The sequence below is a fragment of the Chiloscyllium punctatum genome, chromosome 5, assembly GCF_047496795.1.
Source record: "Chiloscyllium punctatum isolate Juve2018m chromosome 5, sChiPun1.3, whole genome shotgun sequence".
In the NCBI taxonomy this organism is placed as follows: Eukaryota; Metazoa; Chordata; class Chondrichthyes; order Orectolobiformes; family Hemiscylliidae; genus Chiloscyllium; species Chiloscyllium punctatum.
Window position 1 is genome coordinate 106,190,060 of NC_092743.1, and position 25,207 is coordinate 106,215,266.

The 25,207-nt window shown below is 38.5% G+C and overlaps 1 protein-coding gene across 3 annotated transcripts in view; it reads right to left on the bottom strand.

The window, feature by feature from the left end:
• emc2 (ER membrane protein complex subunit 2) overlaps nt 1-25,207 on the bottom strand; it is a 123,305-nt gene that overhangs the window by 21,859 nt on the left and 76,239 nt on the right. For all 3 annotated transcript variants that reach the window (XM_072570987.1, XM_072570990.1, XM_072570988.1), the window contains exons 6-10: nt 14,595-14,680; nt 14,398-14,457; nt 9,313-9,394; nt 7,359-7,469; nt 6,298-6,402 (exon numbers count right to left, since the gene is read on the bottom strand). In XM_072570987.1, the coding sequence (XP_072427088.1) occupies nt 6,298-6,402; nt 7,359-7,469; nt 9,313-9,394; nt 14,398-14,457; nt 14,595-14,680 (444 nt within the window). The remainder of the gene's footprint in view (nt 1-6,297; nt 6,403-7,358; nt 7,470-9,312; nt 9,395-14,397; nt 14,458-14,594; nt 14,681-25,207) is intronic.

Genomic DNA, 25,207 nt, shown 5'->3' on the forward strand with positions numbered 1-25,207 from the left:
ACTACCACCCTTGACATTCAATGGCGTTACCATCACTGAATTCCCCACTATCACCATCCAGGGGTTACCACTGACCAGAAACTGCACTCTCCACATAAAATCACTAGCTACAAGAGCTGGTCAGAAGCTAGGAATGCTGCAGCGGATAACTCACTGCCTGACTCCTTAAAGCCTATTCACCATGTACAAGGCACAACTCAGGAGTGTGCCAGATTACTCCCCCACTTGCTTGGATGGGTGCAGCTCCAACAACTCTCAACAAGCTTGATACAATCCAGGACAAAATAGCTATTTCCTCTACCACTGACACTCAGTAGCTGCAGTATGTACCAGCTACAAGATGCACTATAAAAATTGAAAGATCCTCAGACAGCACCTTCCAAACCATGACCATGTGAATCCAAAAGGACAGGGATAGCAGATATTTGGGAACACCAAGTTGCCCTCCAAGCCATCCTGACCCACAGACCACAATCAGTGAGAACAGGCAACAGCAACTCTTCCATGACAATCCTCAACACTGGCGCTCCACAAGGCAGCATTATCAGCCCCTTTTACACTTCTTGTACTCAAGACTGTGTGGCCAAATTTCATCCTCCTTCCACCTAAAAGTTTGCTGACAATACCATGGTAGTAGACCGGATCTCAGAAATATATGAGACAGAAGAGAGATAGTGTGCTTGGTAGCATGGCGTAAAGACAACCACCTCTCCTTCATCAAGAGCAGAACAAAACTGCTCATCGACTTCAGGAAGCAAGGTAGAGAATATGCCAGTATCTACATCAATGGAGCTAAAGTGGAGATGGTTCACAGCGTCATGTTCCTAGCAGTGAAATCACCAACGTGTCTTGGTTCACCTATGTTGATATGATGGTTAAAAAAACATAACAACGCCTCTACTTCCTCAGGAGGCGAAGGAAATTCAGCATGGCTGTGAAGATACCAACTTTTATAGATGCACCATAGAAAGTATTCTATCCGGATGCATCCTGGCTTGGTTTAGCAATTGCTCTGCCCAGGATCTCAAGAATCTACTGGTCATGCTGTTAAAACTTGCGTTTTGTCAACACAAATTCGCTGTAGCATGACTGATGAATTGGGGACACTGTTTCTACAATGAAAACTTTTAAAATGTGTGTTGGCTGTAATTTGATCATGGCACCAACACTTTAAGCACTGTTTCTAAGGTGCATTTCTTCTATAATATGAGCTTGCATAAGAACACAACATCACGTTATAGAAGGACTGACAGTACAGACAATTGCGAACACAGTTTAGTCCATCACGTAAGGCAACCTTCCATCCATTGACTCCATCTATATCGTTAGTTGCCTTGGAAAGGCAGCCAACATAATCAAAGATCCTCTTCCATTCCAGTTATAATCTCTTCCAACCCTTTCCATCAGGCAGAAGATACAAAAGCTTAAACACGTACCAATAGATTTAAGACCATCTACTTCCCCGCTGTTGTGAGACTTCTTAATTGACCTCTCAAATTTTAAACTTAATGTTGACCTCACTCTTTGTGCACCTTCTCTGCAGCCTCAACATTGTATTCCTCGCCCTGTTCTATTATCCTTATGCACTCTGCATGGTATGATCTGCCTGTACTATAAGCCAAACAAAAAAACTTTACACTGTACCTCAATACATACGGCAATAATAAATCAAATCAAAATCAAATTCACAGTTGCTGGGTCAAAATCCTGGAACTCCCTTCCAAAGGGCATTGTAGGCTAAACTACAACACATAGGCTTTAGCAGTTCAAGAAGGCAACTCAAAAGCACCTTCTCAAGAGCAACTAGGTACAGAAAATAAGCAAATGACACCCATGTCCCATGAGTGAATAAAAGAAATTGGTTAAACTGTCCAGTGGTTTGTTTCTTCCTCATTCTAGTGTGAAGAGTAGAAAAGATTTTGTATTTTCCAGGTAGCAGCACACACACCACTACATTATAATTTATCTGGTTGACTTTACATTAAACAACACGATACCATTTCACAATCCCTTCATTCCCTAGAGTGAGTGAAAAGGGGATCAAATATCCATGTGATCACTTTCAAATCACATGGAGAAATGTGACATTGTGATTTATTGCCAAATTCAATGTGGTAGAATGCAAACGTTCCCTCAAGAAATGATATCCTAAGTACCACAATCCAAACAAATCAAAAGCTCCTTAAAAGTGGCTGAAATTACAAAATTAAGGGCATTTGCAACGCTCACCATTAAGATCATCTTGAACAATACTGACTCTAATACCCTCAAATTGATCTATGGCATTCAGTGGAAGTGTCTCCTTCTGTAAATTTTTCACTGCAACTGGAAAGAGGGAAATAATTGCAAACAAAGTAGTTCTGAGCTGTCTTGTGGACTCTGGCATGAATTGTCAAAAAGACAAAAGTTTTGTTTTTATTTCTTGAAGAATTTAAGTTTCTTTGGAGCAGTCAATTTAAGCAATGAACATCTGTCACAGTAATTATCTTACTGCTGCCAAAGCAAGCTCAACTTCAGAACTAAATTAATTATTAACCACCAAAGATAAATGAAACATATCTTCACATAATGAATTGAACAGCCAGTCTTCATAAAGCTGACAAGTGTCAAAAAATCATGATCAGAGGACAATCCAAATATGCTTTTAATAGGTTTCACTAATTCAGGTCTTTTGTCAGGTCCACTCTGGTGCCCATGCCTTCTGCTGCTTCCACCTTGAGTCCTGAAATCTCTCTTTTTCTTATTCATTCATAGGTTGAGGGCTTTGTTATCGTGGCCAGCAATTATTGTCCACCCCTAATTGGCCAGAAGGCAGTTAAGAGTCAACCACATTTCTGTGGGTCTGGGGTCACAAGTAAGCTAGGCCAGGAAAAGATGGCAGTTTTCCATCTCTAAAGGACATCTGTGAAGCAGGTGGGTTTTTCCCAATGATAGACAATAAATTCCTGGTCACCAGGACTCTTAATTCCAGACTTATATTGAATTCAGATTTAATCACTTAATTGAGGAAAGGTCACTGGACACAAAACATTAACTCTTGATTTCTCTTCATAGACGCTGCTGAGTTTGCCCAGTGATTTGTGTTTTGGTTTCTGATTTACAGCATCCACAGTTCTTTCTGTTTTCAAGCAAATTATGCTTCTTCAGAAGAGCTCTCCTGTTCTGTTCTGAGAATACTACAAACGTTTGGTATGAGAAAACGTTTGGTATGAGAAAATGTTTGGTTTTCAACAATTATCCAATTCCTTTTCGAATATTACTTTTCAATGAGCTTCTACTTTCCGTTCTGGCATTGTACTGCAGATAAACATTTCCTTCCAGTGTAATTGCCTTGTCAATGATCTTAAATATATGCCCTCCTGTTACTGACCCTCCAGCCACTGTCATCATCAAGGGAACTGAGCAAAATGTTGTCAAGGAATTTTACTATTTGGGAAAATAATCTCATTTGATACCACCACAGGAAAGGAAGTGGGTAATAGGGTTTCAAATTTAAACAGCAATCTCTACAAGCTAGTTTGGAATAACCACAGCCTTGAACCAGGCACCAAGCTCCAATTGTATCAAACTGTAGTCCTCACAGCCTTTCTGTGTGGAGTGAATCGCGTGCCCTGTACTGTTATCATGTATACTCTAGATTATCCTTTCACTGTTACTGACTGCGGGTGAATCTGACAGTCACGGATAAACCTGATGAGCTAGTGGCAGGCCAGCAACTGATAAAAACAAATTTCCTAAAATCTGTGTGTGTGAAAAAAATGCCGAGACAGAACTGAATCAATCACATATTTACTGTGGATACAAGTGCAGGTCAGAAGCTGGAAATCTAATGAATAACTCAACTCCTGAATCACAAGAAGCCTTTTCACTGCCTTCAGGCATACGATGGGATATACACCATTTGCCTGTTGAGTGCAGCTCCAAATAATACTGAAGTAGCATAATGCCAACCAGCATAAAGCATCCTTATTGATTGGCACTCCATCCACCAACTTGAGCATTCACTCTTGGATGCAGTGCTTAGTGTGTGTACCATCAACAGGATACAATGCAATAATTCAACTCAAGTCATACCTGTGACTGCTACTATCTAAGGGCCAAGAGCAGCAGGGATACAGGAACACCACCAGCTCCAAATCATAAATGATCCTGAAAAATACCATTGCTTCATCTATGCTGGATCAAAATCCTGGCACCTCCCTCCCCTACATCATTGGGGGTGGGCTAGTGTCATCACACAAGCTGCAGATGGCTCACCACCACCTTTTGAGGAGAAATTAACAATAGCTAACAAATATCAGCAAAAGCAAATCCCACAAATGAACAAAACTGTTCATAAACAACAATTTATCTACTATACAAAGCTTTTCATACAAATTATATAGTGGTACACAAACTTGTGTGGCTGTGATGGATTAAGGCGAACTGAAGCTTAGTATTTGTTCAAAGAAGCATGTGTTGGATGTATCAGCTCTCTTCTCTTTGATTTCATCTATATGATGAGTTTGCAAAGTGGAATGCTGCCCAAGGACAACATGCCAAAAATTTGTGTATTAAAAATTTCAGGAGAAGTTACATTTTTCATTTCATCAGACCTCCAGACGTTAAGAACAATTCTGGTTGGCAATTGTACAATTATTCAGAACTGAGAATGAGCAACTGACGGTGATCTTATTATACCATGTCAAAATATATCTTCTGCCAAAACTCACAAACATACTCCCAAACTTGGAGTACTTTACTAGAAGCTTGTATGTATAGTTTCCACATGTCTGTTTTCAGAAAAAGACAGGATATCTGGACAGAACATAAAAGACAAAGACCAAAGAATCTAATACAAAAGCAAAATGCTGTAGATGTTGGAAATCTGAAATGAAAACAGAAAATGCTGGAAACACTCAACAAGTTTGACAGCGTCCGTGGAGGTGAAAAGTCATTGATTTAAATATTAACTGTTTCTCTGTATACAGAGGGGCCCGGCCTACTGCACATTCCCAGTATTTCCTGTTTACATTTCAAAATAATCCTGCAGTCTTATTGTTTGGTAACCTCACTAACTGCCATAATCCTAATAGATCAATGGCAAAGTGATACAGATCATATCGGATTTCTGGGAGAACTGTTGAAAAGAAATTAAAATTGCAATGCATTCTTCGCTACTAAAGGTGCAACCCAAGTCACAAAACTATCCGATTAACTCCATAAGAGTTGAACGATAGCACTTAATGTCAAGTCATTAGCATGAACTGAACCTTCTCTTTTCAGTAAATCTGCTTACAAGCATTTACGTGAACAGCAATCTAAAGGTTATCGTACTAGACCTGCTAACGCTTCAGAGGTTGTAACCTCAAGTCCAAACACGCAAGTTGTGAAATGGATTCAAGCTATCTAGTAAATCTGGCCATGACAACTGCAATTCTATTTAACAGCTGTTCTCTTGCATTATTTGCAGAAAATAGTGGCAGTTAATAATAAAAATGGAATTGAGTGTTTAGAAATTAAATGCTGATTAGTCTATCAAGCTTGTCAATAATATGGATATAAACAAATGTTCAGAAATTCACAAATCGATTTGAGATCGGAGGATAAAATTTAGAAATATGTATGATTAAAATTAAATCACAAGAACAGATGCCACAAACATAGTAAACTAGACTGTGCATTGTGAGTTCATGCGATGTCATAATTTGTACTCGGATGTGGATTAACCTCTAAAATTTGGGTTATGATCTCACTTGTGTGAGAAAAGGTGGCAATGTACATTTTGGAAAGGTTTGCTAATAAATTGAAATTTCCAGCAACCACACACTGCAGTGCAATGCAATGCAGAGTGCCTAGCCATCCCAATAAAGCTGGAGAATTTAACAAGAATACAGGCTGACTAGTTGTGGTTTACAGAGCTCAATTGTAAACAACTGATAACGATTCTTCGCAAGCGGTTCTGAACTCTTCAGAAGAAGACTCAATTCTGAAGGATCACTAGTCTTGAAACATTAACTATTTTCTCTCTCCAGATGCTGCCTAACCGACTGTGTTTCTCCAGCAATTTTCTGTTTTTGTTTCAAATCTTCAGCATTTGCCGTTCTTTGTTTCATGTAAACAAGCGATGCCTTAGTGAAAGACTGCAAACCGCTGAAACTTTGATGCTTCAGTGAAGACCCCTTGATTATGCAGATTCCAGACAGCCAAATATTCATAGCCTATTCGAGAGTGTAGAAGTGGCCTAACCAGTTAACTGAAAATGGAACTAGGAACAAACCTTATACAATTCATATGCAGCACTATTTTCTTACTCACCTGATAAGCTTTGTTGATCTGTGTAGCTGCCCAAGATGCATACTTCATGTTGTCCTTTTTCATTTTAGCATTAGCTTTAGGGTTAGACGCAATATGGCTTGCAGACTGTAAAGGAAAATGCAAAGGAAGAAAAATCAACTTCTGGTGGGGTGCTAACCATACAAAATAGTATTTTCCATTCTTACTGTATTAGGGTACACCTTAGAACAAGGTAAGGATTTGCATGGATTTTACCTCTGAGTACCTCAAACTTTCACCGGCAAACAGAAACAACATAAAACAGCAGCATGAAGAATCTACTATATTGAACAGCATCAGCTGAACGAAAACAAAATGTGCATTAGCCTAGAGAAATAAATGAAGGTGGCACATCATGATAGATTGCTCTTCAGATCAGGTTATCACAAGATTAAAGGGAGTTTAACAGGTTTAAAATTAGAGAATATTTAGCAAACATTATCATCAGCAGGAGTTTGGTAACTACAGGACACAGATTTGAGACAAGAGGAGAGTTCTTTTTTACCTTTACAATAAATCATTGTGATTTGGGATTAACTGCCTGAAAGCATAATGGAAGCATTCAACAGTAATGCCCAAAATTCGATGATTAGCTGAAAAAGGGAAAAAAACATTGCACAGCTATGGGGAAAGAACTGGGAAATGGAGCTAATCAGATAGCCTGTTCAAAAAGCTAGCACAGATATATTGGGTCAAGAAGTTCCTACTATACTGCATCACTATCATTCATGAGTCAGAGTTACAATGACAATAAATAAATAGTGATCTAACTTCTCCAGTGAGCCATGATTTGGAGGAGCCGGTGTTGAACTGGACTGGACAGGACAAAGTTAAAAATCACACAACACCAGGTTATAGTCCAACAGGTTTATTTGGAAGCACGAGCTCTCAAAGCTTTTGTCACAACCGCCTGAAGAAGCAGTGCTTCGAAAGCTAGTGCTTCCACATAAATCTGCTGGACTATAATCTGGTGTTTTATGATTTTTAACTATTTCCAGTGAGTTAATTACATGATATTACTGGCAGAAATTCACTCAGCTTACCATGTAAAGCCCAAACAAAGAACGCATGTTTCTGTTGTTTAGTTTCAGGGACTGAGAAAAATACTTCCGAGAGATTTCCAGGTTTTCCAGTCCACCTTGGGTATATTTCACCTGTAAGACACAGAAGTCTATAAGAATAGAATAAATGCTGATTTCATGCAGTATTCTTGTTTTACACTTCATCTCACTTTATGCATATAACCTTCTATCACATTCTCTCGCATATGTTTACCTAATGTTCTCTTAATAAGGCCATATGGTAAAAGTTCCATATTGTAATCACACCATCATCTAAATAAATCACTCATGAATTTCTTATTGGAATTAGTAGTGACTATCTAATCTAAAGTATGGATGTTATTGCTGACAGCTGAAGTTTTTGTATTTTTTTTCATACTCAGTCTTAGCATTTCTTTGTCTTTCACATTATGAGTTGGCTACTTTCTCAACCCAAAAATCCACATAACTATAGCCTCATAAAGCACAGCAAAAGTTCCATATTTTGATATAATCATAGAAAGAAAAAAGACACAATCAATCTGATATTATATCTCTAAAGCTTTCTAATTATGATAAAGATCATCAAAATGAAACATTAACTGCTTCTCTCTCCACAAATGCATCTGGGCCACAAGTATTTTGAGAATTACCATTTTTTAAAAATCCTTCTGAAATTAGTTACTATCCTCCTCGTCGTTTACTTCAATTTTGAGTTTCATGTTACCAGCAAGTTCTGATGCTTAAATGTGACAGGCGACTTGTGTGCGGTAAAACTCGACAAAAACGTTAACTAGTTATTACCACATGCTGTTTGTAGGAATTTTGTTAAGTGCAAATTTCCTGTAGCATTTCCTACATTACAACAGTGATCGCATTCCATAAGTTCTTAATGGCTGCAAAGTGTCACGGGATGCCCTGAAATCATGAAAAGCACTTTATAAGTGTGTCTGCGTGGGTTTCCTCCGGGTGCTCCGGTTTCCTCCCACAATCCAAAGATGTGCAGGTCAGGTGAAATGGCCAAGCGAAATTGCCCATTGTGTTAGGTGCATTAGGGGAAAATATAGGGTAGGGGAATGGGTCTGGGTGGGTTACTCTTCGGAGGGTCGGTGTGGACTTGTTGAGCCAAAGGTTCTGTTTCCATACTGGAAGGAATCTAATCTAAATGCAAACCAGTCTTCCCTTCTATTGGGGAAAAACACCGTATTGCTATAACACCATTCATGACATCAGGATATCCTAATGCTCATTACAATTGTAATGTTTTAGTTTAGGAAACACAAGATAATTTACACACTGCAAGCTTCAGTAAACATCAATGTGATCTTGACCATATAATCTTTGTTTTGTGATGTTGTTCGAGGGAATAATATTTGCCAGAACACTCTGGAGAAATCCAGCACTTTTGCAAAATTGTCACGAGGACCCATACTCTCCCTTTCACAGATCAATTTATAGCCATTTAATACCTCTCTTTCTCTTTCATCATCATTAACAACCCCTTTGTCTATGTACTAGGCCCCAACACCATCTGTTCCTTTCATCCCTCCTCTGCCTCTGTCAAAAGTATATAAAAAGCTTTCAGCATCTTTCAGTTCTGAAGATAATTCTGGACTTGAAGTGTTAATTGTTTCTCTCATCACAGATGTTGCCATGTCTGCTGAGTTTCTCCAGCATTCTCTGTGCTTGTTACCATAGGATCTTTTACAACTACTTCAGAGCACATATGCAGCCTGGGATGAATGTCAGCGCCTCTAATAGCACAGTGCTCCCTCAGTACGACACTGAAGTGGCAGACTGGATTATCTGCTCAAGTATTTTGTGTGGGATTTGACTCTCAAGTTTCTGACTCAGAATAAGTGTGCAATCTTAGCCACAGCTAACACATTTGTCAAGGTTGTGAAACAGAAAGATCAGATTTATCCCATGACATTCCATGCTTCTCTTCCTCTCCTACCTCTGCATAGTGTTGACAGTACAAATGATTATGAGGGTTAGTCATCATAAGTTCCTCTAAGCAAAATGCTGCTTTTCCATAACTGTGTAAAGAAGACAAAAACAAGAGTCAATTTCATTTCAAATCTAGTTCACATTACAACCAGTTTGTGCCAGCTATTTTTATGTTCTGGATATTTCCATAAATATACATTATAGTCTTGAAATTCACTGTAATTCAAAAGGCTTGTAAAATAATGAAGGTTTCCATCTGCTGAGATTGTGAACCGCAATGTGTTTTGAGCAGACTTACTAGACTGCAACACCATAATGCCTTGTACGATACAACACTTAATAAAATCTAGTGTTTACTGGCATATTGGAAAAATTACGTTTTGCTGTAGTCTTAAAGGAAGTTTTGTGCTATATTCATTACCAATCGCACAGTACCTTTCAACTGTTTATAACACTCCTGGACCATTAACTTGATGGATCCATCAAATTGCATCCTACTCTCTATTTAGGAGTGAAAGGGCTATAAGCCTGTCATTTATAATTTGCAATGTTACTTTGGTCTAAAACAACTTTAAGCCTTTTCCATTCCTCCAAAACATAAAAGAAAAATTAAAAACTAAGAAGTTAATAGCTTTTCATCAGTTAGGGACAGACAAGAAAATGGAGTAAAAGTGTAATACTGAAGTTCAGCTACCAAATCAGCCATGATTTAGTCCAATTGTAGAGTAAATCGGAGGACCTGAGCAGTCTTGCCCATTTCTGTTCTTTCATGCCTCTGCGATTAATGACAGCCATGAGATTGTTTAAACGACGTAAGTTAATTTCACAATGGTTAAAATCACAAACCTTTTAAGACTCATCAGCTGTTGCCCGCCTCAGATTTCAACATGGAAATTACCGTTTACAGCATCACAGTCCACAGTATGAACTGCTCACCACTGAAAATGACCAGTCATAAAATGCTGGAAGCCAATTGTTTGGCTAATCATTTCATTAGCCCACTTGCCAACTAAGTCACCTCCAACATTTCTGTCAGTCTGCTGAAATAAACTGTGCACACTGCAAATCACTGAGCTACAGCAGTGGGAAACAACATACAAAGCACACCATAACAGATGAAGGAAGAAATGCTTTAATGATCAACTCATGGCTGAGCATTGACAGAAAACTAAATATAATTTCACAACTTAAATTTAAAATCAAGCCCCTAATTACTTATTTGATCTCCAGACATGTTAAAAAAACTTTTGGAATACTGGCTTGCAATCCTCATTTAATTTGTGCGTTCAATATAATTATCCTTTATGATTCCTTCTGTTGCTCTGTAATGTTTTCTCTTGCTCTGTAATGTTTAGTTACTTCTAATTAAATTCAACTTTGTACTCCATGAAGTCAGTGACCGGTTTGCAAATTATGCACCTTTTCCTTTATACTGTAATTAATACTGAGTTTATTAAAATATTAATTATTGCCCTAGTAATTTTTCAAATGGATAACGGAACAAATAGAAAAAAAAATCAAATTCCTATGGTGCCTGAAGTAAAAGTGAACCAGCAACAAACTGCAGGATCGGAGAGGAGACACCAGTCTCAATCAAGAGCAAGGGCAAGGGCAACAGGACATTTTAAAAATGTTCTTTCATGGGATGCTAGCATCACTCAGAGACCATTACAACAACTGGTTCTTGAATTTCTGCAGTCCACAGTGTGTAGGTGTACCCACAATGCAGTTAAGGAGTGAATTCTAGCATTATAGCAAGTGAAGCTGCAATTGTTGGATCTGTACTGCAGGACAGGGTAGATAGAAAGAAACCTTTCCCATGGTGAGGGTGTCTCAGACATGGGGAGATAATCGTAAAATCAGAGCCAGTCTATTCAGCTTGTTGAAGCTTTAATTATTCAGTCTATAACCAAACCCTCAAATGAATTATTTCAAGAACCAAATTTTACAAAAGGTGAATTAACCACAGTCCCTTGTTATGTGAAAACTGCATTCACAATTTCAAATTTTATGATGTCTGGATATTTTTTTCCTGTTTAAATATGTGTAAGTAACAATATACACCCTGTTTTTTTTTCAAAAGCAGATTGAATGGCTTTTTTGTAGGTCATTAAGTAATTCATTGCTTGGAATTATGTCATTCAATCAAAAGCTGGCAAACAACCCTACATTAAGGTCACTGAGTTTGATATTTGAGGTACTTGAGTATAAGTAGAGTATATGACCTGTACATGGTAAACACAGTTCCTTCAAGATTGATTTGCTCTTTTCAGAAATAAACATAAATAAATCTAAAATACTTTCTACATCACATGTGCAGTTGGCATCCTTTTTTTTCAAGTTTGCAATGTCTATCAATCAAGTTGCACCATTCTACTCCACCTTGACTTTTGGTGCAGTGGGTGCAAGGGGAAGAGGAGACTTTTTTTTCCCTTCAGTGGAAAGCCAATGCTATGAGCTCTTATTCAAATTACAGCTTGACAAATTGTTGTATTAATTTCTCTTCCAAAACCCTACATATTACAGTTTCTCCAAGGAGACCAAATCCAACAGAGCACTGACCTACAAGTAATCCTTTGTGCAAGTTCTGCCTGTGAGGCCAAAATAAGGTTAACACTCGCACTAATTGCAAACAGGGAATCATCTGTAGAGACAAACAGTTTTTCCAAATAAAACTACAGTTTGAAATATTTCTACCAGGAATAATGGGGGGGGGTGGGGGGGGGGGGGTTCAAATGCCAAGTACTAAATTAAAGATTCTGGTATCATTTCTCATATCCAGAAATGTTAATAAGGTTAATTTACTTAATAATCCAAACATGGTTAATAAAATGGCCACACATTCTTCATTTGTTTCATCCTAAAATTTAACAATTACCAGATATTCCTCAGAGGCAGATCTCTCTCATGCCCTAAAGTGGCACTTTCATGAGCATAGGGGCTCAAACCTAAAGAACTACTCTAACTGCTCCTTTCAGGTTTCATAATGAGGTGGTTTGGCTACATTTACACCTTTTGCTCTTGAAGGCTGATCAAAATGTAAGGATTGTTGGAATCTCATAGAAACCTAGCAATGTTTGGACTGCACTATGGTCTTGAAAGTTAATTTACACTGAAATTCAGATCTGGTTTCAAATAATAGGAATCAAAATTGCCATCAGCTGCACAAACATAAGATTTTGTACATTCTTAAATTGAAGCTTATGAAAGTCCAAGAATGTTGTTCCCATTCGTCAGTTTATTTTGGTGAGAAGGCTTTAACAACCATGTAACAAATTCCTTGAAGGTGCTATGTGACTTCAATCATACAGCAGCTGACCCACAGAGGTGTGATGTCAAATTCTGTTTTGCCTTTAGGCAAAAATATTCACTCCTGGCAATGCCAGACTGCACACCAGTCTGGAAATATGCCAGATAAATTAACATGGCTGTGTCATCGACGAATCCATGACGCTGGTGAAAGCAAAATCAGGGAGCAGTCACATGGGAGAGCATGCCATACAGCAACAGCTGGACCGTGTGTCTGCTCTTCAGCTCCACATCATCCAAGTCACAAAGAGATTCTGTAACAATCCCAGTGCTACCTTAAAATGTGATCTAACATTACATGGAATATAACATCTAAAAATCCCATTTAGTTGGTCGTGGATTTAAATGGTCCAGAACGTTCCAACTTAGCTCAGTAGTAAAATTCACTTCCAATTATTAAGCCAGGTTGAAAGCATTGGTCGACATCCACTGCACTATACTAGATGTCATCAAAGATATGGAGCATTCAGCACAATCATTAGTAAATATTCAATTATAGCATGGTTAGAATTTGGCAGATGCACCATAGGAAAGAAAATACTGGCCTCTAATTTCTTTCATGTTTATTTAGATTAGATTAGATTAGATTAGATTAGATTACTTACAGTGTGGAAAACAGGCCCTTCGGCCCAACAAGTCCACACCGCCCCGCCGAAGCGCAACCCACCCATACCCCTACATCTGCCCGTTACCTAACACTACGGACAATTTAGCATGGCCAATTCACCTGACCTGCACATCTTTGGAATGTGGGAGGAAACCGGAGCACCCGGAGGAAACCCACGCAGACACGGGGAGAACGTGCAAACTCCACACAGTCAGTCGCCTGAGTTTTGTTGAGAAACTTGTCAAAGAAATTTTCATGATCAAAAAGGAAGTGTTTTGGAAAGCAACAAGAAATTGTTTTGAAAAGCATGGTAATTTTGATCATCAGACCTCGAGAATATTGTTTAAAAGTTAGTGTAAAGGGAGATGACAAAACAACCGTATGCAACGTTTTCCACTACTACAATTTAGAAATAACCTTTTCTTTCTTTTTTCTCCTTTCTTTTCCTCAAACAGATGCTGAAGACACCCATTCGACTTGCTAACACATCACCATCTAATGGGTATTTGAGTTTGGCATAGTTTGTTTCTTGGCTATATTGTGAAAGGGAAGGAATGAGGTGACAGAATCTAGGAGTCTGTATAGAAAAAAATTGTGACAAAAGTGACATGGGCTTTTTAGAAAGGGGTGGAAAATGCCGTGATATTAAAAGACTTATTAAGCTTGAACCTAATCCTCTCACATTGGGATTTCCTTTTTCCACTGCCACAACAAATGCAGCTAACAAAACCATAAATATCCAATAAACAGTTTTTGTGCTATGACTGGGATTCCTAGGCCAGCTGCTTTTTCACCCTGACAACAGACTGCAGAGTCTGAACTCCTAATTCTCATCCCTTAACAATAATATGGCATGGATGTGACAGAAACCAAATGATTTTTCCATCACCCTCGCGCCACAGCCTATTCTCCTAGCAACATAGCCACCGGCGAGGATATGGAAGTGCTTTCTTCTCCCACAAGTGAGGGGGGCTTACAGTTAAATCCTATTAAAGTCTGATTCCACGAAACAAACAACAGCAATGTTCAATCTTGCCCCAGGAGACCTTGGCATTTTGTGAACCATTGTGATCCTCTTGGAACTTCAATAGGTCATGCTGTCTACTCTTGTGATAAAATGAAGCGCAGTAACTTGTAAAAGAAACACAGCACATTTCAAACAGATAACATACTTACTCATGCTCGTTGATGTAAAGCTCTGCTAGTTCGTGCCAAGCCTCTTGGTCTCCAACAAACCTGAAGATAAGAGAACAGGTACTTTTTGAACGAGTGTATGAGGGAAAGAGGGGTGGTTTGAATTAGAATGCAAATTCCCTTTTAATTAAAAATGGTTTATCACAGGGCATAGCTCAATCCCCTTGTAAAACACTCACTGTTCCAGATACTCATTCAGTTCTCTGATGGCTTCAGTGGTTTTCCCGAGGGCTTTAAGAATGGCAATCTTGCGCTTCCGTGCTGCCTGTGGATTGACATTAATGGAGGATTATGGTCTCATAATTCCTCAAGTGTTTGCAAAGAAGGTAATTTGACTGTGCAAATTATTATCTCAAAGCCAGAAAATTCCATTGCAGAGTGATTGCATGACTAGAGTTTATCAACATCCCCCTGTGAATTCAAAACCTGCCAGTACAATCATACTGCGCTTTGCTTCTGGTGCAAACAATGCATGCATCATTTCATCTTGATAAATAATTTTACTGCTTTTCATAGGGCAGAATAGCAGGATCCCTGAATCTGTACCCATCAGATGTTTACTGTCATTCACAGGATTTGTCTTCTTAAGGATAAACCGTAATGAAGGATTAAAGCAGCACCTACTGCGTTACCCCCTTGTCAGCTGAACAATCTTTCTAACAGCAGTTCAGATGGATTTTCTTTTGCCATGGTTTTCTTGACATAAGACACAGCAGTAAATAAGAGACTCTTTACAGGTATAACAACACACACCTTCACTAAAGGAGGGTCAGAAACATAGCGTGCCAACTCCAAATGAGCATACGTAAAAAGTTAAACCGATGCTTAAAAGCTATTCTTTAGCACTCAATGGTAGTCAATACTTGAAGGCATTTAACCAATGTAGTATAAAGCTAGCTGGACCAGAAGGTCTCAGATTTAACTCTTTGTCAGTCAAATGTTAGTCAATTTTAGATGGAGTCAAGTGTGGATTGGTGGCTGTGGAGGAGTGGAGTTGGAGGACATGTATAGTCGTTGCTCATTAACAGTGCACGAGAGTGAATATGACAGAGACTGCAACACAGTCCATGGCAATCTGCCTTTGCACACTCACCACCCAGGATCATGCAAGAATGATACTTGCTCAAAGAATCAGAAACCTACCAGAACCCATGGAACAAGGTTTAATGGCAAGACCCCCAAGGGTGAAACAGCAACCAAGGTGAGGCAACAGACAGAATAAAGCCCATGGATAAAGCTTCACTCATGGCACAAGGCCAAAAGCAAGATAGCAACCATGGAGCTAAACGCTAGGATGAGGCAACATTATCTGGAGCAGAAGAATTACGGAGAAGTGAAATCTCTTTCAGATTAAGTGGACAAAGCAACACTTGAAGGAGAGTCAAATCAAGAGGAAGTATATACCATGCTATATATTTTGCAAGATTCAAATTCATGGCGTTTTTGTGTGAAATTCTAAGATCTAGCATTTCCTCGTTGTGTCAACTCACTAACTGCAAGTTCCATTACTAGCAGTGTACTTTCAGGAGGTCTCACACCTCTGGAAAGTCTCCTAAACCACAAGGAAGTTTGAAGCCAACAGCTAATGACATTCTTTTCCAGGACAGGGCTGTTAAGTTATATTTCTACATGCTTGTTTTCTGAAAAAGTACTCCAAGGTTCCCTTTTTACATCTAACTTCAATCTGTAGTGCCGTATCTTAGCACTTTTGAAAAAAAAAGACTAACAAAGCTTAATTATATTGCTAATCCTTTCCCACACAGCTGATATTTATAAGGTCAACCACAAACTTGCCTTCTATCCAACAATAGCTATCATGGCACCTTTCTGTATTTAAAATCATCTCCGGATTCTTCCTAGTTCTATTGTAAAACATATAACAGAAGGAACAAGTATTGTCCATCATGACATTTAAATGACTTATGTAATAAAGCTGTTGTATGAGAAAAAGATTTGTAGGTTTCATTAAGCATTCTTAATATGTTGCGACTGACGTATCTTCTCTTAGTGGGTCATGAGCTCAGGGCCTCAGCAAAGCAGGCTTACACTTTCTTTGTCCTCACTGGAGTTCAGACTTAGACAGATATAACTTGAATTATCTCAATTGTGTTCCATCCTTGCAATAAACAAACACAAACACTTGCATCCCAGTTTATGCTCCAAATGTGTATTACAGCCATTCAAGCTGTGGTTTCCTTGGCTGTAAGTGTTCTGAACGACACTTTAAGAGTCTGGTTGATTTTGTTTGCCTGAGTAAAACTTACACAGATGTTTTCATCTCTGATTAACTGCTAACTTTAAAATTACAGCAGGGTAAATGGAAGCCTTCTACAGAAAATGCTGCAACAACCCAGAAATGGGACAGTGATGAGAGAATGATAAGATTAAAAACATTAAAATAAAAGATTCAGATGCAAGTTATTTAAAATAAATTACTCCATTATAAATTGTTCAAAAGCTCTTCCTTAGCTATTTCGCTCCTGGAACCTTTTGGACATTATCTTCCTCATTTTCAATGCATTTGTTCCAAGAGATTCGAAAAATACCTGATTATATTTAAATTAATTGTGTCCATACAGACAGCTCCAACCTTGGCCATAACACTTCTAAACTTAACCCAAAAAACTGAAATAATTTATTTATAATCTAACTGAAGGATCTAAAACAAAAATCCTCAGCCAATTAGGTGATTAAAAATATACCTTTCAATAAACCCAATCATTTGCACTCAAGTATTAACTGGAATTTTTTGATTTCAACGTTTTACATTCATCTTCCTTATGTGAGCATCACTGACAACATTGGCACTAATTGCCATTACCGCGATTGTCCTTGAAAAGAACAAGGGAACAAAAAAAATGTTGGTTCACTCAATCTTACCCAGTGTTGAGATAGTCCTCCTTATAATTACTGCTATCCCCACAGCCAACACACACAGATAATCAAGATTCAGGAAGTGAAAGGGAACCAACACTGTCACCAAGCTATCTTTTGCACATTGTATGCCTCACTGGAAGCTCCCCTATGAAGATGTAGTCACTATGTAAGCCTGCAAATTGACCCAAAGGCCTACAGTTTTCTGTGAAAAGAAATGCCTGCAACATCTAGATCACTGATCAAAGTGAAGAGAAACAGCTGAACATTGATGTTCGCAGGGCCCACTGACAGACCGACCAACCCCCCCACCCCCCCCCCACCCTGTGGAATCAGTTTAGATGGAACTAAGAAACAGCAAGGAACCCAGTCTCTGGTGTGACTTCTTTATAAGCCACCAAAAAGTAGTGTTGATGTAGAGCAGAGTTACAAATCAGAAAATTTGAAGTGCATGTGTAAGAGTAACAGAGTAACATGCAGCACTTCAATCTATGTTGAGGTTGAGCACATCCAAGTGGCACTAATGCTCTGGAGGACAAACTCCTGACACATACACAAATGACATGGTTTTCTAGAACAGTATGTTGAGGAACTAACTCCACAATGTAGGGCAATGTAGGATTTTAGATCTAGCATTGAGCATTAAGGGGAAATTAATCTTGTTGCAAAAGAGCCTCTAGGAAAGAGTAATCATAATATTATGGAATCTTAGATTAAGCTTGAAAGTGCAGTAAATCGATCTGAAGCTTGGGTCAAAATCTAAACAAAACTATCTAGGAAACTATAAGAGCAAGATAGCTATAACAGATTGAGTAACTACTTTCCGTTACTGCTACATTGCAGTATTTACAGAAGTTACTTTAGAACAAATATACATTTCTTTGAGGCATTAAAAAACCAAGAGAAATAGTGATCTAACCATGGTTAACAACACAAGTTTAAGATTGCATTAAATCTAAGGAGAGGGCTTACAAATTTGCCAAAAAATAAAGCAAGCCTAACAACTGGAAGCATTTTAGAATCCTGAAGAGGTGGAACAAGCATCTAATAAAGAAAAGGAAAATATATGAAAATTAACACGTCAAAAACACAAATTATGAAAGTTTCTAGAGCTACGTTAAAAAAAGGAAAGATTAGCAAACAAATACAGGTCAATTACAGGCACAGGCAGGAGACTTTATCAAGGAAAATAAGAAAAAGCCATAAAAACTGTGCAAAGATTTGTGTCTGATTTCTCCGAGGAAATAACAAAGTACTTGTAAAAATACCAGAGAACCAAGGGATTAGTAATACCAAGGGATGGAGAACTGAAAGAAATTGGTCACAGTAAAAAGTACTGGAGAATTTAATGGTACAGTGTGGTTAATCCCTTGTTTCTGATTATCTACATCCTAGTTAATTGAAAGGTCTTTGGAAATAGTGGACACATCGATTACTATTTTCCAAATTTCCACAGATGCTGTAACAGATGCAGATTGGGAGATTGAAAACGTTACCTCACCCTTTAAAGAGGAAACAGGGAATTCTAGATCTGTTAGCCTGCAGAAGAAAATATTCTGGAATTTATTATAAAGGTTGTGATAACTGAAGACCTGCAGAATAGTGGTGGGATTGGGCAAAGTCAGCTGTATTCATGAAAAGGAAGCCATGTTTGACAAATCTGTTGTCGTTTTTCTTCAGATGTAACTCGCAGAATGTGCATTAGATTTTCAGTAGGAGTTTTAATATGGACCCACATAAGAGGTTAGCAAACAAAATTACAGCACATAGGTTTGAAGGTAAAGAGTTTAGCATGGTTTCACAATCTATTGGTTTCAGAAGAGAACAGAAATAAAGGGGTTATTCGCAGGTTGATAGCCAGTGACCAGTAGTGTGTCCAAGAATCAGAGCTTGATGTCCCAATTATTCACAATCCATATCAATAATTTGGGAGGCAGGAACCAAACAATATCTCCATGTTTGCTGATGTTACAAGACTAAGTGGAAGTGAAGGCTCGGAAGAGAATTCAGAGGAAACTAAACAGACTAACTGCTCAGGCAAGAGCATTACGAGAAATAATATAATACAAAAAATGCGTAGTTATTCCACTCTGGTAGGAAAAACACATGAAGAAAGATGAGGAAGTGGCAATTTTCAAAGGGATTTGGGTGTTTTTATTCACAAATCACTGAAAGCCCAACATATAGGTACAGAAAGCAATTATGAAGGCACATAGCTTCTTGGCCTTTACTGCAACAGGATTTGACTGCAGGAATAAAGATGTCTTGGTGAAATTGTACAGAACATTACTGAGACTGCGCCATACGTATTGTGCATATTTTTGGCAATTTTCCCCAAGGAAAGATATATTTGTCATGGGGACAGGGTGTGCAAAAACATCTTCACCAGGCTGATCTCCAGGGATAGTGGGATTGTTCAATGAGGATACTGAGCCTTTATTCTCTAGAACTTAGAAAAATGAGAAGTGTTGTCATGAAAGCATATAAAGTTCTGCCAGGGATAGGGAGGAAAAATGCAGAAGGGATATTTCTCCAGGCTGGGGTGCTTATAACTAGGGTACACAGCCTCTGATTAAGGGAGGTCATTGAGGTGAGAAATGAAATGCTTTGTTAGCTTTCTTATAGGAGCTTGTCAAACTGCCTTTGAATGTTTAGATACACAATGTCAACCAAAATTGCAACTACAACAACCATGTCAATCGACCTGGCCAATCAGGACCCTCTGCTCCAGAAAACCTGCCACGATTCCCAAATAACCTCAGAGTCATAGAGATGTACAGCATGGAAACAGACCCTTTGGTCCAACCTGTCCATGCCGACCTGATATCCCAACCCAATCTAGTCCCACCTGCCAGCACCCGGCCCATATCCCTCCAAACCCTTCCTATTCATATACCCATCCAAATGCCTCTTAAATATTGCAATTGTACCAGCCTCCAGCAACTCATTCCATACACGTACCACCCTCCGCATGAAAAAGTTGCCCCTGAGGCTTCTTTTATATTTTTCCCCTCTCACTCTAAACCTATGTTCTCTCGTTCTGAACTCCCCGAACCGAGGGAAAAGACTTTACCTATTTATCCTATCCATGCCCCTTGTAAATGTCTATAAAGGTCACCCCTCAGCCTCCAACGCTCCAGGGAAAACTGCCCCAACCTGTTCAACCTCTCCCCGTAGCTCAAACCCTGGCAACATCCTTGTAAATCTTTTCTGAACCCTTTCAAGTTTCACAACATCTTTCCGATAGGATGGAGACCAGAAGTGCACGCAATATTCCAACGTGGCCTAACCAATATCCTGTACAGCCGCAACATGACCTCCCAACTCCTGTACTCAATATTCTGACCAATAAAGGAAAGCATACCAAACGTCTTCTTCACTATCCTATCTACCTGCGACTCCACTTTCAAGGAGCTATGAACCTGCACTCCAAGGTCTCTTTGTTCAGCAACACTCCCTAGGACCTTACTATTAAGCGTATAAGTCCTACTAAGATTTGCTTTCCCGAATGCAGCACCTCGCGTTTATCTGAATTAAACTCCATCTGCCAGTTCTCAGCCCATTGGCCCATCTGGTCCAGGTCCTGTTGTAATCTGAGGTAACCCTCTTTGCTGTCCACTACACCTCCAATTTTGTTGTCATCTGCAAACTTACTAACTGTACCTCTTAATCTCTCTCTTTCAAGCATTTCTACTTACTACTTTAAGCAACTTGTCCATTATCAAAGTCAAACTAATGTGGTTAAGTTTCCTGTTTCTGGCTTTGTGTTCTTTTTAAATATTGGGACTAAATGGGCCTCTCTCAAGCCCATAGAAACAATTTCAAACTATTAGATCAGCCAGTTTTTCAGCATACCATCCCCATGAACAACTTAGGGTGAATTCAGTGAGGGCAAGCTATTCTAACTGTTTGAAGAGCAGTAATTCTAGGAAGGAATGAAAAACAGGCAAATAAAAATCTAAAATTGCTTTGGAAGATATAATTTTCAAACATTTAGTCAAAGGGCCAGCATTTACAAGAGGCTTGTCCTGGGCATGCGATATGAATGATCAGTCTTATTGACAACAAAGCAGAGTACACAGGTATACACTGGAGAAGTGTAAATGTCTTGTTTCTAGGTTTTTGTTCTCAAAGTGGATGCACCTCTGACAAAATGTGAAACATTTCAAAATAAGTTTTAAAAATGTAAACTGTTTTTGTGTTAGAGATGACATTCCACCTAGAAGGATTTGATCAGTTTCCTTTCGAGTATAAAGTTGATAGCTGTTTGGCAACTACTGATAACCACTTTTCTCCTGAGCTTCGTAACAAGCAGTTTTCCTTCATGTTTGCTATTTGCTGATTTATGATGTTCCGTGGCACTTTGTGAATTTTGAAACCTGTCATGCATTAGCGCTTCATCACATATAACTTGCTGTAAATGACCACTGAATACAGAAGCGGAATTCTAACCAACAGAGAAAATAAAGAACTCACCTTTGAAAAGGTTGGAGCATTGGGAGGAACAATAGCTTAACGCCTAGCTGCTACAACATATTGTATTAGAAAAAAACTCTCAAGAGGATGTATTCTGCAGTAAAGTTGAAACCGAGACTCTTTGTGCAAAGTTTAATTGCAGTTCTATTATATACATCTTACATTCAAACATATTTGTTTGGCATGGCAACAATACCAAATTACTTTGGTTTAACTGCATTTCACAACACAAATAAAAATCCTGAAAAGAAAATATTCAACTTTCATTTTGTTTTCTTTTCTTAGAAGAATTACAAGCATTTAACGAGTCAAAGACTAAACAAGTAGACTCATGAGTTAAGGAGCATCAGTTGGTGTCAGTGCAAAGATTTTGTAGTTTCCTTTATTAGAAAAGATGAAAGAAGTTGCATGGATGTCACTTATCTGGAAGAAATATGGATTAGAATAAATGTGATAATAATACAAATGTGATTGGCATGAAATGTTAACTTATATACCACTTTAATTCTCATTCTGGCACCCCTCCAATAACAGTGCTCAGTGAGTCAGATGATAAATTGTTTTTCAACAATGGACTGTGAAGAAAGTGTGTGGGATGACTTTTACGTTAGTGCAAATTAAACACAAGCCAAATTTATGTAGATGTATATTAATCCATGCAAAGCAATACCTCAAATTGTTCAGGTTAAAAAGCTCTTCTCAACAGAGATAATTGTTCTAAAGTTTCTAATGTTAATGGAAACATATACGGTGACAATCTGTTTAAGGGTTCAGAAATTAATGGACAGTTAAGTAATGACATACAGCACAGCAAGGTCGAAATAAAACTTGCACAAGGCTGCAACAACAGTATTAACCTTTTTTTTAAAAAGCACACTGGATATGTGGTACAATAAAATAATAACGGAAATGAGGAAAGAAGGAACTGACAAGCATCGGAATATCAATTTCCTCTCACTACCGATTACTTTTATGATAAATAATACTATGGCACTGTATGCTTATACAAAACAATTCTTTTGGGAGCTCATCAGATATTTACCTTCAACATTAATCCTTTATTGTAAAAATATTTTGACCTCCTTTACTTTTCTTAAATTAAACAGATATAGCTCCAAGTGATGGGAGCTTTCAATTCCCTCTTTTGCCAGCAATTCTGTTAATTTTATCAAGTTTCGCAAATCTCTTTTTTTACAAGTTCAGATAAGGAAGATTCTTTGGATATTTTAGCTCCTGTTATGCAGATAGATCCAATAGTTCCTTACTTGATCATGCGTTTAATTATTTCTTAAACAGTTACACGGTATTTACCTCACTGATCATCCCAGCCTGTGTGCCAGTTTGTGAGAAAACTTCTTCCCACAACAGTCCTCAATTTTACTTTTCCTAAGCAGAACCATGAAATGCAGAAATGTGAGAGAAATGGCTAGAGAGATAGTACTAGGAATGAGGTTTCTTTAGGTTTCTAAGAGTAGCCAGCATGGTATTAGTACTTTAGCCATATGGATGATAAATTGTTGCAATTTTAATACTGTTAGGTTTGTGCCCTTTTGACCTACCTACACTGAGTGGTTTAATATGAATTAATTTTCTGAATTCATGCTCTCCAACCTGCTTCCTACTGTACATCTATATTTATATTTCAGGCCACATTCAGTTGCTTCTATTTCATGTTTTGTACCTGAAAAATCTGCAAGTCTGTCCACAAACATCAGTGATGAGCAGTTTCAGAAATTGACAATCCTTAATGACCATGTTTGAAGTGCTCTTCTCGAATATTTCTTCTCACACATCACAATCAGTCAATTATAAAAAATGCATCAGCGCAGGCAGTGAGTCAGAGAGATCTACAGCAAAGAAAAAGGCCCATTGTGTCTACACTGATTAAAACAACCATCTATTTTAATCCCATTTCCCAGCACTTGGCCCATAGCCTTGTATGCCTTGGCGTGCATGCATATCTAAATACATCATAAATGTTAGGAGGGCTTCTGCTTCCACCAACCTTACAGGCGAGTTCCAGATTCCCACCACCCTCTGGGTGAAAAGAATGTTCCTAACATCTCCTCTAAACCTTCTGCCATTTACCTTAAATCTGTACCCACTGGTTATTGATCATTTGATAAAGGGGAGAAGTCTCTTCCTGTCTAATCTATCCATGCCTCTCAATTTTATACATATCAATCATGTCCCCTCCTAATCTCCTCTGCTCTGAGAAAAACAACTTCAGCCTGTCCGATCTCTCTTCATAACTGAAACTCTCCAGCCCAGGCAACATACGAGTAAATCTCTTCAACCTTTCCAGTGCTAGCACATCCTTCCTGTAATGTGGATTCCAAAACTGCACACAATACTCTAGCTGTGGCCTAACCAACTTTGGATTCAGTTCCAGTAAAATGTTCCTGCTCTTAAACTCTACGCCTCAGCTAATAATGGTAAGTATACTAAATGCCTTTTTAACCACTTTATCTACTTATCCCGCTACCTTGAGGAAACAGAGTGCATACTGGTGTTCCTCGGTGTTTCCCAGGGTCCTACCATTCAATTGGTATTCCCCTGCCTCACTTGTCCTGCCCAAGTGAATTATATGTGGACCGAATTCTATTTGCCACTGATTGGCCCAAATCGCCAGCTGCCTATATCCTCCTTTAATCTAAGGAAATCGTTCTCACTATTTACAACCCCAATTTTTGTATCATCTGTGAACTTACTGAACAACCCTCCTGCAGTCAAATCTAATTTATTTATATAAATCATAAACAGCAAGAGCCTAACATTGACACTTAATAAGGGAAACTGTGATGTCATTTGATGACAGTTGGCTGTGGCGGATTAGGAAATGTTATTGAAAGGAATAACAGTGGAAAGGCAATGGCAAATATTCAAAGAGCGAATGGGTGAACTACAAAAATTACTTATTTCTGTCTGGCATGAACACAGAGAACAGTAGCTAAACCATTACTTATGAGGGACTTTGGGGACAGTATTAGATGCAAAAAAGATGCATACAAATTGGCAAGAAAAAAAAAGACCTGAGTATTGTGAACAGTTTAGAAATTAACAAAGGAGAACCAAGGCATTGAATAAGGAGTATAAAAGTAAGCTTGCAGAACAGAAAAGGTGACTGCAAAAGTTTCTATAGCTATGTGGAAAGAAAATAATTCATGAAAACTAATGTAGGTCCCTCAACAATCAAAAATGGAAGAACTCATAATGGGGAACAAAGAAACTGCTAGCAAACTATATTTGTGCTTCATTTCTGTCTTCACAAAGGAGGACATGAAAAATGTACCAGAAATAACGGGAGCAAGGGGTTAGTGGGAGGGAGGAACTGAAACACATCTGTATTAGAAGAGAAATAGTCATGAAGAAATTGATGAGAGTGAAGGCTGATAAAACACCAGAGCCTGGTAATCCTGTGGTCCTCGAAATACTGAATGCA